At 37.3% G+C, this 14,323-nt stretch overlaps 1 protein-coding gene across 1 annotated transcript; it reads right to left on the bottom strand.

Annotated features, from left to right (window-relative positions):
* Window positions 1-3,315: 3,315 nt before the first annotated feature.
* LOC146463512 (uncharacterized) lies at window positions 3,316-9,089 on the bottom strand. Its single transcript, XM_085084384.1, has 6 exons — window positions 8,628-9,089; window positions 7,013-7,108; window positions 4,230-4,325; window positions 3,823-3,918; window positions 3,593-3,688; window positions 3,316-3,458 (listed from the first exon to the last, which is right to left on the bottom strand). The coding sequence occupies exons 2-6, from the start codon at window positions 7,101-7,103 to the stop codon at window positions 3,316-3,318; spliced, it is 522 nt and encodes a 173-aa protein (XP_084940510.1). The 5' UTR covers window positions 7,104-7,108; window positions 8,628-9,089.
* Between the last annotated feature and the right edge of the window lie 5,234 nt (window positions 9,090-14,323).

Raw genomic sequence — 14,323 nt, 5'->3', positions numbered from 1 at the left:
ATGTTTTATCCAATCTGGCAGGTCTACACTTAAGGGAGGAGAGGGTAGGGTTTTCAGTTAAGAGGCGTTTGCTATTTCTTTATCCATGCACTTACTCAGTTCTCTTACAACAGTGGAGATTAAAATTGAACAGTTTTCTAGTCTAACAATGAATTCAGGTAAGAGGATAACGTGAATCCTCACCTTTCGAAGTGTCATCATCAAAATTCAAAGTCTCCTTATAAGTTTGCGTGACGTCACTTTCAGGTTTGGCTTTGTTTTCACTGTTTGCTATGGATGCTGGAAAATGCAATCGAATACTTAATCAGTACTTTAACATTAAAACTCAGTTCTCTTTAAACTGTGCAGATAAACATAGAACAGTTTTCCAGACTAAAAACGACTTCTGGTAAGGGAAAAACAAGAATCCTCACCTTTCAAAGTGTCATCATCACACTTCCAAGTCTTCTCACCAGCTGGTTTGACAACATTTTCAGTTTTGGCTTTATTTTCAGTGCTTGTCATGGATGCTGGAAGATCAAATATTTAAATTTATTCAGTATACTCAGCTTATAAGTGTAAGTGTAAAATTTATATGGCGCAACTTTCCATATAAGATAATCAAGTGCGCTTTTCATATGCAAAGGGAAATACAAAATATATATAAATTCGCAGACAACAATAATTATAAAACTTAAGATAAATGAAATTGAAAAACTGTACTCCATCAAATATATGCTACGTTTAAGTCGTGTGTCTATAAAAGCTTCTTAAGGTAAAGAAGAACGGTTTTCCAGTCTTAAAACAACTTCTGTTACGATAATAGCATGAATCTTCACCTTTCGAAGTGTCATCATCAAAATCCAAGGTCTCCTCACCAGCTGGTGTGATGTCACTTTCAGGTATAGCTTCGCTTTCACTGCTTGCTAGAGATGCTGCAATGTGTAATCGAATACTTAATTATAAAAACGTAAGATAATTGAAATTGAAAAACTGTACTCCATCAAATATATGCTACGTTAAAGTCGTGTGTCTATAAAAGCGGCGGCGGCGGCTGATCAAAACCCGGGAATGGATTTGTTTTACCCATTGACTGAGAGCTTGAAGCCTCAATCTTTGCGTGTACGTTAAATGAACAAGGGTTAGAAATAAATAAAAAGAAAACAGAAAATGATAAAACATTACAAGATCAATCAAAAAAACAAAAAACAACAAAAACCGGAAAGAGTTTGTAACTAGTTCTGGCGGATCTAAGGAGGCGTTTTCTGTATCCATGGACTGAACTCACTTCTCTTTCAACTGAGAAGATTAACATTAAACAGTTTTCCATTCCAACGACGTCTGATAAGAGAATAACATGAATCCTCACCTTTCAAAGTGTCATCATCAAAATCCAAAGTATCCTCACCAACTGGTGTGACGTCACTTCCAGGTTTGGCTTTGACTTCGCTGCTTGCCATGGATGCTGGGAAAACGAATACTTTTAGGTTTAGCTTAAATAATAAGCGATACATGGACTTATTGTCAACTGTAAGTTAGATACTGGACAAAGACAAACATTCCTGTATTGAGAAGAACTGTTAAATGTCACTGCAGTGTCCACTCCAACGTTGTCATTACCAAGAGCATTGCATGTTACACAGCAATATCCAAGTAGAATCACGAATTATCACTAACTATGAGTACACACCTTTCATCCTATAATAAATCAGTAAATAAAGGAACAAAGAAAACCCAACAAACAAACCATTAAAGTGCCTATTAACCGAAAATTGTTTTTATTTAGTTTTAAAGGTTACCTTAAAAAACGCAGGTTTCCAAAGTTTGAGAACTCTAGGCTTAAAAATGACGATTTTACAAGCCTTCAAAGTCGTGCTATTTTACCCTAAAAAATGGTCAGGGGAATGGGTCGAGATTTTTCCAAATTCACCAAACCGTGACGTCCATTTGTTGCCACAGGTTTGTTTGCGTTGTCAAAGTGCCTTGTTGGGAAGTGAGCGAGCATGTCTAGCGATTCAGAAATGAGCGAATTTTCAGATTAGTCCGGTAACCCCGAGGACGAAGATGTCGAAGAGGGAAACGATGAAGATTACGATGTAATTTATAGCGAAATTACGCCATATCAAGACGAACCTCTGGCCCAAGTTGACGCTGGCGACGAGAACACGGGAGAGGAAATCGAAGTCGACGAAGATGGCCTTACACCAACAGTGCTGGAAGCGCGATATGAGAAAAGAGTTCCTGTAAACAGTTGGTCAGTATAGGTATTTTTATATTCTTAACCTGTGCGCAGCAATGTCCGAACGGATTTACTTTGAGCTTGCAACTCGTTGATCTTACATCCTGAATCTAGCTGTCTGATCTTTCGATCGTCGAAAGACCTATCAAAATATGAGATCTTCTTTTCATTTTAAATGGCCTGACGTTTTTGCTGTAAGCTCATTTCTGTTTTAACGTTGACTTCATATTTTCAGGTGCCAATGTACAGAATGCAAAGTCGAGAACTTAGTAGGTTCGCTAGAGTACCGTTGCTGCAGGGAAATTGCCAATGCGTTTACTTCGCTCGCTAAGTTCTTCTTGACCTGGTGGAGTAGTAGTATCCCTCGTTGGGATTGCGTGCTTTTTCAGGCAATACTTTACTTTCATCCCCGCGGCCTCCATGCTACTTAGAACGGATAAACTGCGTTCATAACACAAATCCTCGAAATGAGCCGGACAGAGTGAAGTGTATTTTGACGTCGGGTTCTTGAAATCATGCTTATGTCTACGGACAAACCCATTTGGCCCTCACAGCCGGATCAGCGGGTAATTGCATTTGGTACATTCGTATACCCCGGGTAAACGATCTGTTTTGGCAGCTTTGCTGGTTTGGCGGACCAGCAACGCAATACCACCCTCGCTGCCTCTTTTCTTCCATATTGCGGGAACGAATGTGGCCACAAAGTGACGTCAGAGGTTGATATCACGTGGTATTTTGGCCGCGCGATTCAAATACCATTTTTGAGAGTAAAATAGCACGATTTAAAGGCTTGTAAAATCGTCATTTTTCAGTCTACAGTTCTCAAACTTTGGAAACCTGTATTTTTAAAGGTAAACTTTAAAACTAAATGAAAACAATTTTCGGTTCATGGGCACTTTAAAAAACAAACACACAAGCTAACAGCAACAACAAGAAACAAACAAAACAAAAATCCAGAGAAAGTTTTTAGCTAATCCGGCGGCTCTACACTTAAGGGAGGAGAGGGTAAGGTTTACAGTTAAGAGGCTTTGCTATTTCTTCATCCATGCACTTAACTCAGTTCTCTTACAACTGTGAAGATTAACATTGAACAGTTTTCAGTCCAAAGAACCAATTTTGGTAAGAGGATAACATGAATCCTCACCTTTCAAAGTGTTATCATCAAAATTCAAAGTCTCCTTATCAGTTGGCGTGACATCACTTCCAAGTTTGGCTTTGTTTTTACTGTTTGCTGTGGATGCTGGGAAAGAAAATCGAATATTTAATCAGCACTCTAAGATTAAAACTCAGTTCTCTTTCAACTGTGAAGAATAACATAGAACAGTTTTCCAGACTAAAAACGTATTCTGGTAAGAGAATAACATGAATTCTTACCTTTCAAAGTGTTATCATCAAAATCCAAAGTCTCCTTATAACTTGGCGTGACATCACTTCCAAGTATGGCTTTGTTTTCACTGTTTGCTGTGGATGCTGAGAAATGCAATCGAATAATTAGTCAGTACTTTAAGATTAAAACCCAGTTCTTTTTTAACTATGAAGATTAACATGGAACAGTTTTCCAGTCTAAAAACGACTTCTGGTAAGACTAAAGCATGAATCCTCACCTTTCAAAGTGTCATCATCACACCTCCAGGTCTCCTCACCAGCTGGTTTGACAATATTTTCATTTTTGGCTTTGTTTTCAGTGCTTGTCATGGATGCTGGAAGATCAAATATTTAAATTTAATCAGTATACTCAGCTTATAAGTGTAACTGTAAAATTTATATAGCGCAACTTTCCATGTGGGATGATCAAGTGCGCTTTATTTAAATGCATAGGAAAGTGCTGCGATATGCAATCGAATACTCAATTATAAAAACGTAAGTTAAATGAAATTGAAAAACTGTACTCCATCAAATCTATCTGGATGCTACGTTAAAGTCGTGTGTCTATTAAAGCTTCTTAACGTAGAGCAGAACGGTGTTCCAGTCTTAAAACGACTTTTGCAACGATAATAGCATGAATCCTCACTTTTCGAAGTGTCATCATCAAAATCCACAGTCTCCTCACCAGCAGATGTGACGTCACTTTCAGGTATGGCTTTGCTTTCACTGCCTGCCATTGATGCTGGGAAATCAAATTTTTCATCAGTATAATAAATTTATAAAATGTAACTATAACGAAGATGCTAAACTATGACTGAACACACACAATGTAACAGTAAAGTCAACTTTTCTTAAACCGAAAATTTAAAATTTTTAGTTTGTATACAGCCAATCGTTTCTGCCAGCAGTTATGAATTTGCTTTAACGGGCAACAGTTTCGAAGTATAATTTCTTGGCAGGATATAAACAGGCTACAACGTTGTTTCAGCTTATCACGCTGCACGACGCGTGAAGAAAGGGGTCAAGGGCCATGCCTCGGACCACTTCTGTTCTCTGCTTATGCGAGCAAGCTGTTCCAGGTTGTCAAGAACCATTTCCCTAATGCGCATGTGTACACTGACGACACTGAGCTTTCTGCTTTATTTGTCGCTCAAGCCAGACAGTTCAATGGGTGAGACGGAAGCAAGAGGTGCTATGGAAAGATGTATCAGGGCCGTAAGGGCGTGGCTGATTGTTGATAAATTTAAGCTGAATAAAGATAAGTCTCAATTCATGCTCAGTGGAACTCGCCAGCAACTTAGCAAAGTTAGAACTGACAGCCTTATGGTTGATGACACGCAAGTAAAATCAGTCAGTGAAGCTAGGAATTTGGGTGTCTGGTTCGATTCTAATCTCCAGTTTCGCAGCCATTTTAACAAAACACAGTGAAAACTTGTCAATCAGCATTCTTTTCGCTATATAACATAAGGCGTATAAGAAAATATCTGCCTTTTGAAGCTGCAAAGTCAATAGTGCAAGCTTTTGTTACAAGCAGAATTGACTACTGTAACGCAATATTATATGGTTTGCCTGCCGTACACGTTAATAGGTTACAACGCGTTCAAAACGCTGCCGCCAGGTTACTGACGAATACACCGCGTTATTCGCACATTACACCTGTGAAAATTAATCTCCATTGGTTGCCAGTTAAATTTAGGATCATTTTTAAGGTAAATTTGATGACTTTTAAAGCTCTCCATTGCCTAGCGCCAGCATATCTTAGTGATATTATATCTGTATCATTTAAAGGCAATTCTAATTATAATTTAAGATCCAATTTTAGTAATTTATTAACTCGCCCGGCAATTAGATCTGCCAAGACCGCTGAGGCAGAGCTTTTTCGGTAGCTGCCCCATTTTTATGGAACTCTCTTCCGGAAAGCCTAAGAACTGTAAGTAGTGTTAATATTAAGAAACAACTGAAAACGTATCTTTTTAAACAAGCATACTGTTAATTGCGTAAACATTCTTAGACTATGTACTATATAGGTTTTTTTTATCGCTTTTTAATTTATTGTTAAATATAAGTTTGTTCCATTTTGTAATTTAACTATCATATTTCCTGCGGCTTCTTTTAGATATTTTTAACTTATTGTAAAGCGCATTAAATCATATACATATAATAAATTTTGCGCGATATAAGTATTAAAATTATTATTATTATTATTATTATTATTATTATTATTATTATTATTAATCGAAATGAAAAGTGAATAGGTTTTTAATAGATATACTTTTAACTTGTAAATAGCAATTTGTGTGGAATATTTTAATAAAGAATTATTTTTATTAAAAAATTATTATTATTATTATTATTATTATTATTATTATTATTATAAAAACTGTCCGAAACATATTTCCATCCACGCAAATACGAAGTCCAAACATTTTGCTTTCGCCAGATTTTTCATTATTTTTTTGGTCATATGATGCGCCAGTTAGAACTAATGTCACTTCAAATATACATGGAAAACGAAATTTTAATGTATACATAGTTTATGAAACAATACTTGTTGTTTGCTGTGCTTATATCCAGTGAAAATGTTTTCCACGAAATTTTGATGTCTATTTACCCTTCACTTGTACAGTAGAACGTAAAGCAGAGTGTCTAGAGTGAATTCGACAATTAAATTAGGTTCCAAATTTTCTTTAATTATCACACAGAAATTAACTCCAGTTTGACTCAATGTATTAATAATAGTATAGCACAATAATATCTGCATGAATTTGGTCATTTAAATAAAGATTGCCTTTTGCCATCGGCTAATTCACTTTGATTTTCGGAGGGGGGTGAAGAAAATGTAAAAAAAAAAGGTTTTGAATTCATTTCCTGCCTCCTTTTCGCGAGTATTCACGCTTTTTTTGTTGTTGTTGTTTTTTGTTCTTGTTTTGTTTCCGCTTTAATTGCTAATATGGTCTTGAAATCTGAATCCGCCAAAAAAAAAATTCATCACTCCGCCACGACGGAGTGATGAACGCTTGTAGCAAAATAGCGGCGGCTGATCGAAACCGGAATCGGATTTCTCATTCATTGAATGAGAGGCTGAAGCCTTATAGCCTGCGAAGCGACAGCCGGAAATTCGTCTCCATTCGCAGGCTAGAAGCCTTAATGTTTGCGTGAACGTTAAATTAATATATGCTTCAAATAAAAACAACAGAAACAATTGATTAAACATTATAAAAACAATCAAACAAACAAACATACAAATAAAAACAACAACAAACAAACAACACCGAAAACCGGAAAGAGTTTGTAACTAGTTCTGGCGGATCTACGGAGGAGTTTGCCGTATCTTCACCCATGCGCTTGACTCAGTTCTCTTTCGACCGTGAAGATTATATCGAACAGTTTAACAACGACTTTTGTTAAGAGAATAACATGACGCCTCACCTTTCGAAGTGTCATCATCAAAATCCAAAGTCTCCTCACTAGCTGGTGTGACGTCACTTTCAGGTATGGCTTTGCTTTCACTGCTTGCCATAGATGCTGCGAGATCAAATATTTAATCAGTATACTCAGTTTATGAAGTGTAACTGTCACTTACATGCTGAACTATGACTGGATGCACACTGTAACAATGAAGTCAACTTTTTCATTTTCAGTGTGTATGCACCCAAACCTTTTGCTAGCAATATTACATTAACGTACAACAGCTTCAAAGTAATGACAATTTATGTCATTATAGCGGACTTAAAACAGGATGCAACGCTGTTTTAGCTTATCATGTTGCACAGGGTCAGTCGTCTTTATTGTTTATCAAGGTGCGTGAATAATTTTCATCCACTTCCGTTTAGCGCGAAAAAGGAGGACACGTCGTCGTCTTCTGTATCATACAGATATTTGATAGTTAACAGCGGTTTCAAGCGCAAACCTCAATGGCAGTAAAACTATCTTTCATCAAGCTTTTTCCTGTTTTTATTGTAATTTATACTGTTATATGTTTTCTGGAACATATAACAGTGAAATTGAGCTTTCAAATTAAGATTTCATTAGGACACTGTTTCTGTCTTTAAGGCCTGGTTTGCGACCTAAACACTAGCCTGCAGAACAAGCTTATTTTATGTGCTTACTTATAAAAAAGAATGACAACAGATGCCTGCCTTACTGTCTACGCAAGCACAAGGGATTTTTTGCCATATTTCACAAAGGTTTCGTTTTCTATCGGCCAACCGACTAAATATTTCAGAAAACAATAAAAAAAGAAAGTTTTGAATTCATTACTTGCCTCTATTTTAGCGAGTGTTCTGGTGTTTTTATTTTTGAAAACATCTTAACGTGACGCTGAAATTTAATTTCCGCCATCGTAACGAAGTTTTCCAACACCTTTTGAAATGATGATGGCTCGAAGCCATAAATAAAAAGGCGGAGTGGCGGTCATGTTTAAGATGAAGAACTGAAGACTTGATTAATAAAGCGTTCAGGGACGGGACAAAAGCCAACTTTTTGACTTTGCTGTCTTCTTCACGGTATGAAAATACTAGCTTGAAACGTCGGGGCTTCTTTTCACCTTTCAGGGCCTATTGTTCAATTCCTACTTACCTAGTCGAAGGCGCTTTGCAATTTACACATTTTTGTCAACTCACCCGGAAGATTGAAGAAAAGCTTGCTTGGAATTTTCTACTTCTTGGCTTTTTTAACTGGGCAGTAGTTAATTCAGGGTTAATCAGATTGTCTGTGAGGCTTTCCTCAAACCAGTAAAATAAGAGAGGAGACTAAAATTTGGAATCAGGACGGCAAAAGTATATATCACCCACTTCGCTTGCCGAGATTTTTCTTACTATTTTCCCCCCTTATGCATAAAACAGTTAAAATACGACACTCAGTCAAAATCTATGTTACCAAAACTAACTTAGTAACGTTAAATTCGCTAGCTTTGTCCAGCCATTGTCGAATACGCGCGCACATTTCCTGATTTGGACCGTTAATGCTGTATTGTTATAAATATAATCCATAATTAAATGCTTCTATGTTTAACGTTTTTGTCAGAGGAAAACATTTTGCATACCTTAGTTGCTGCTGAAATGGTCACATGGCTTGATGTAGGACGGGGTTTGATGATCAATATTTTAAAAGAAGCACTTGTTCCATGAGTCACAAGTTATAAAATGAGTGATGATTAAACTGACGAGTGTTGGTCCACAGTTCTGAACACCAACTTGACGAACCCCAACACACGGTGCTCGGAATAAACTAATTGACCTAATAAACCGCAGTAGAATATCAAAGGAAGTCCTATAACTAGGAAAGATGACGTAACCATTCCATAGTATTTTAAACATATTATTCAGTTGAAATCCTTAAAATACCCCATTTTTAATTCCTATTTTGGTAATCTTTACGTATTCAGGGTTGGTGTTTCGTTTTCCGAGTTTTGATTTCCGATTGCTTCGGTTTCGAGTTCAGGGTGACTCATTTTCAAGTTCAGGGTGCTTCAGTTTCAAACGCATAAATTTCGTTAACTTTAAGCTCAGGAATTCGAATAAGTCGTCCTATTGTCTCTTTTCCTCTTTACCCTATCAACCATCCTATTACAGGAGCCAAATTTGCTACTGAATTTTCGCAGTGTCTTGACGATGAGTTTGTTTACTGAGACAAACCTCGACGCAGTTTTATATTCACTCAGCTTTCTAACCAAAAGCTGCAACAAATCCCAAAGGTTTTGGTAGCAATGAAAAGTTTAGTGTATAACGCGCGCAAGTGCCAGGATCCTCGATACCGTAAAGTTCCGATAGTAACGACCCTCCGAAAGTAACGACCCCTCCCCCCGAAAGTAACATCAAAACCTTGTGGCTTCTAATGAATCCCGAAAATAGCGAGCCCCCGAGAGTAGCGAGCCCCCCGAAAGTAGCGAGTCCCCCAAAAATTAGGAAGGCTAAGGTTTTTTTAAATTACGTTATACACATACCGAATACCATAATTGTTTTTCAATCCATACTCCTGAAATTTTTAATGTACAATACTAATATCTTTTTCGTGCATTGACACTGATTTGATTGCGATAAAGGACTTCACAACAAGGGAAAGCTTTAAGCCATCATTCGTCCTTGACATCAGGTCACAGCTGATGGTGTAATGTGAAAACTAAACTGTTTTAATTTCGTATTAACAACATCGGCGGAACTTTTCTTAAAATTAAAATTAAAAACTCTTCTTAGCGCAGTATAAAACGCATTGATGTGTCATGGACTAAAAGCACTGAGTCTGAGTCAGAGGAGAATTAGTTCGATGTCCTCTTCATCGGCTGATCATTCATGCGGTAGTCCGGTAGACCATCGATATTTATTTCAATGTCCCTGCTACCAGAAATGGGCAGTGCAATACCACATTTCACAAATGAACGGATAACTCTCTTTCAGCCGACGCGAGATCTCTTGCCATGCCGTGCCCACTCATTTCGTGAAAAGCACACGTTGATCACCAGCGCTTACTCTTCCACTCATAGATAGTTCTGGATTTGCGAACAAGTGTTCCGTAGTGAGTCTGTCATTGAATGCAACATCAAGTGATTGAATCTTGCTTGTTGCGCCTGGAGGCAAGCCCCAATGCCGTCTGGCACTCTTGCGTCAGAATGGTCTTTATTGTCTGTCCAAGAAAGAGAAAAACATTTGTTAATGGCCATTACTTTAAAGATTGTATCCAGATTGTAACTATGGTAGATATTGCGGCGGTAAATTGTCGCAGTTAACTCGTTACTTTCTTTTTCTTTTGTCTAGAATTTTATGACATCTTACCTCTAATGATTGCTTTGACATAAGATGGTTGTAATTCAGTGGCAACTTTCGCATCACTTAGTGAATCCCGAATTCCCTAAAAATTGTAAATAGATAAATAAATTTATTTACCCTCAGGATGAAGTAGCTGGCCAGACCTCTAGCATTGTCGGAAAAGGGAGGAAAGATAGTCGGAGCGGGACATAGTAAAAATCCGGTTAAAATCGGCGCGAAAAACGTTTTCAAGAACAAGCGAAAGAGCGCTTCTTGGAACTACTTTGTTCCAGGGCCTTTCCAAATGGCTCCCTGATTTAGTAAAAACTGTCCCCTGTATTTTTCTTCTCAATCTGAATCGGTAGGCAGCAAGTCTCGAGATGAGCTTTAAAAATAATTTAGTTTAGGAAGTACATCGAGCTGTTTTCCGACTTACTTGCTGAGAGGTATTTTCAAAAGTGCAGAGAGACGTCAACAATTACTTCAACAAGTAGGATACTAGCCTGCGAACGCAGACGCATTTCCGGCTGTCGAGATTCTCTCCGCCGAAAAATCTCTCCGGCGGAGAGAATCTCGACAGCCGGAAATACGTCTGCGTTCGCAGGCTAGTAGGATAGCTTCGTGTTGTGGTTATTCAACAATACTGGAACCTTGCATTTATCAGATTTAAGGACCATTTTATTATTTGGAATCACTCCGTCATGCTTCCGTTCGTTTCTTTTTAGATCAGCAATAGCTGACTATCATCAGTGTAACTTAAGCCTCAAAAATAAATGATGAAAATATTGCATAACAAGGGCCGTAACAAGTAGCCTCGTTTAAGGACGGTGCCTACTATTGTTTCTGCGCATACGTTCTGCGCATCGCGAGATACTCGGGTTTCCTATGGGTGGTGCCTACTAATACAGGAATATTTTTGCGCGGTTTAAAACTATACGGAGAAAGCAGAACTTACCAAATGTCGTTGGTATCTCAAAAGAAAATTGGGGGTAGCCATGCATTTTTCAGAGAAAATTAAGCTTCAATTTAGGAAAAAATCCCATACATTGCCTTATATTTTGGCACTTTTTAGAGATATTGTTGCTTAATTATCTCTGAAAAATGCGTGGTTACCCCCAATTTTCTTTTTGGATTCCAATAGGCCTTGCTAAGATCTGCTTTTCCCGCATAGTCATGAACCGCACAAAAATACTTCGGTATTAGTAGGCACCGTCCTTAAATTAGGCTTAAGGGTTCAAAAAATTACAATACGTCAACATGGCTCGTAAAGATTGTCCATAATTAACTGTCGGCACTGGAGCAAGACTTCGCTCAAGTAGTCTTCTTATGAGCCGACGAAAGAGTGACTTGATTGGATTCCTATAAAAAATGTACTTTGTGAAAGTGTATGTCCGCACTAGCATAATCTGCGATTCCACTTGTGATTTCCATATGCTATTACATTAACCAGAGCAATATGCAGAAGAACTTCACGGTGTCTCTCCGATTTTATTTCATTTTATTATTTTTTTTTTTGTTTTGTTTTGTTTCTCTTTTAAAGTGTTACAAAGACTAAAAAATTTTTAGAGAATTTTTAAAGTATTTAAAAACTTCCGAAGTTATTTTCCTTGATATTCAAAGTTATTCTTCTAGAATTCCCGCAAACATATGTTGGTTGTTTTTCGAGATATTTATAGCTATGATGCAAAATGCCAGGTTGAATTTGTTTTCTTACTTAACACCTGGCAGTTTCACTTCTCACGAAAACACTTTTATTTTATCTACGACAATTTTTCACTAAATCCGCTTCTTAAACTTCCCCAGGACTTTGCAAACCCGAGTATTTGTGAAATCCTTTTTCTTTTTCATCGATGTATGGTAGGTTTTAGTCACGCAAACTAGCTCAATATGTTTCTTAATATCGTAATACGTAATTTCAACATTAATTAAAATCGAATTTCTGGTAATGAATTTTGCGCGGGTAAAAAACTGTTAGGGCGCGAAATTATTTCAGGTGTTCAATTTTCTTGAATTCATAGACCATGTAGGAGAGGTCAGCTCTGGAAACGAGCTTCTACTGGGAGCAAAACAGGAAGGCTTTGGGCCTCTTCTTTAATAACTGGCAGTACAGATGGCAGGTGTTTCCATATGAATTCGAATGCACTGAAATAAAACTCATTTTCGATATGAAAGATTGCCACCAGGTGCATCCATGAATGCTTTGCTTTGAAAAATAAGCTGTGATTCGGAAGAACACAAAGCCAAAGGTATAAGCCAAGACACATCAACCTCGTTCCCAGGTAGTGGAAAGATCTTGGGAACGAGGTTGAGTACACATTCTGCATCTTCGTGAAGATCACACAAAAACTGCAGTGATAAGTTAGGTGCATTGTACTGGTCGCTTATCTGAAAGAGAGCGTTGTTTACACAGAAAAGGGGAAGATTTATTAAATCTTTGACATTTTTAACAAGCGAGTAAAATCGAACGACGTTTCCGAGTCGTCAACGTGACACCATTTAATTTTCAAGTTCAAAATGATTAGGATAAATCATCAGTGCTCAAGAAGTAATAATAAAATCGTTTGTTAAGTGAATGAAATGTTGGAGATGGTGTCAATTCTAATTCTAATTAGCAACATGCACTAAACAGTCAAACTAATTATTACTCTTTGAACTTGAAAATGGCGTCATGACGACTCCGAAGCGTCGTTCGATTTTATCATTGTTTTTTACTTGCTTATGCATTACCAAACCTCAGTTTTCTTATAAACATTTCTAATAAATGCGGAAAGTCTTTCATTAAACAAGGAAGCGACTGATTTTCTAAATGTTAAACATTTTTGAAACAGCTTCAAGGACGTAAATGATAACAAAAGCCACCCAAACTTCCTTTAATTTCTTCTTTACGTCTGTATAAACTTTAAGTTTTGGAGCTATTTTAGAAAATACAGTGGAACTCCCGACGTTACATGTAACACGATCAAACTTATTTCGGTTTATTGAAGTGGAAAAGTTACAGACAGCAAGGAGAATGCTACGCATGTCGAACATTTTTAAGTGATATCGGTCCAGGTAGGTACACAATTTTGGCTGCCAGCAGCTGTTCATAATTTTTCTTATTTCGCAAACACGATCATCCGGTCGCGTAGAAAACGAGGCCGGACTAAACCAGCAGTTACATTCGTATGTAAACATTGTCTTGTCGCTTCAGGATTGATTGTGTTTGCAGTTTAAAACAACTTTCATTTTAATTGCCTGGTAACGAGTTGTTTCCTGCCGCGATAGCGGGGGGCTAATAATTTATTGTCTAATTAAGGCTCTCTCCTTTTCTTTGTTATCTACTAAAACCGCACGTACAAATTAATTTCGCATGATCTTGGCGCTTTGCATGGTATGAAAAAGCTCCAAACAACGCTAGTATTTTTTATATAAACGGCTTCAAATCAAAGAGGTTTCCGTGTTGAAACCACTGTATAGCGAAGTATGGAGAATTAGCAACTTGAAAATATATATAACTTTAACGTAACATGAATGCAGAATCGTGGAGACACAGCGATATTTCTTCAGATCATCGCAACTTAGTTTGTTCTGCTCGGCAGTTTTTAATCTGGCTGTTTTTGCTTACTCACTTAGGCTCTGCAAAAAACTGTTCCCCGAGGTTATATTCTCTAGGAAAAAAAACTTTCCTTCATCGCATAACCAAACTGATTACCATATGAATTAAAACGTCTTCAATTAGAGACTTGCACGACAGGCAATTGATTTCAAACAGACGAATGTATGCCACTGAGTATTAACTACGACCGTAAAAAATGAAATCCACTCATAAATAACAATTAGTACACTGTATTTTTTTCAAATTTTCACAAGAATTGATTCCGCGAACCCGCCAAATCACCAATTTACAAGGGAAAACTTCCTCAAAAGTATTTTTTTTTTTTCCTTTAATGCATAAATACGGAAACAGAATCCTGCACCTGTTATTCTGAGGGAGACTCTTCAATGTAGCATACAAAAA

Source organism: Pavona decussata, unplaced genomic scaffold (assembly GCF_977016875.1).
Source record: "Pavona decussata unplaced genomic scaffold, jaPavDecu1.1 SCAFFOLD_175, whole genome shotgun sequence".
Taxonomy (NCBI): Eukaryota; Metazoa; Cnidaria; class Anthozoa; order Scleractinia; family Agariciidae; genus Pavona; species Pavona decussata.
The sequence above is the reverse complement of the archived record's forward strand: the minus strand, read 5'-3'. Positions and strand labels throughout refer to the sequence as shown.

Excerpts from the sequence above, each read along its gene's own strand:
- LOC146463512 (XM_085084384.1), bottom strand. The coding sequence starts at position 7,103 with ATGGCAAGCAGTGAAAGCAAAGCCATACCTGAAAGTGACGTCACACCA. Across the intron at positions 3,919-4,229 it reads TGATGATGACACTTCGAAAA|CATCCATGACAAGCACTGAA; the intron begins GTGAGGATTCAT and ends TTGATCTTCCAG. Across the intron at positions 3,689-3,822 it reads TGATGATGACACTTTGAAAG|CATCCACAGCAAACAGTGAA; the intron begins GTGAGGATTCAT and ends TGCATTTCTCAG.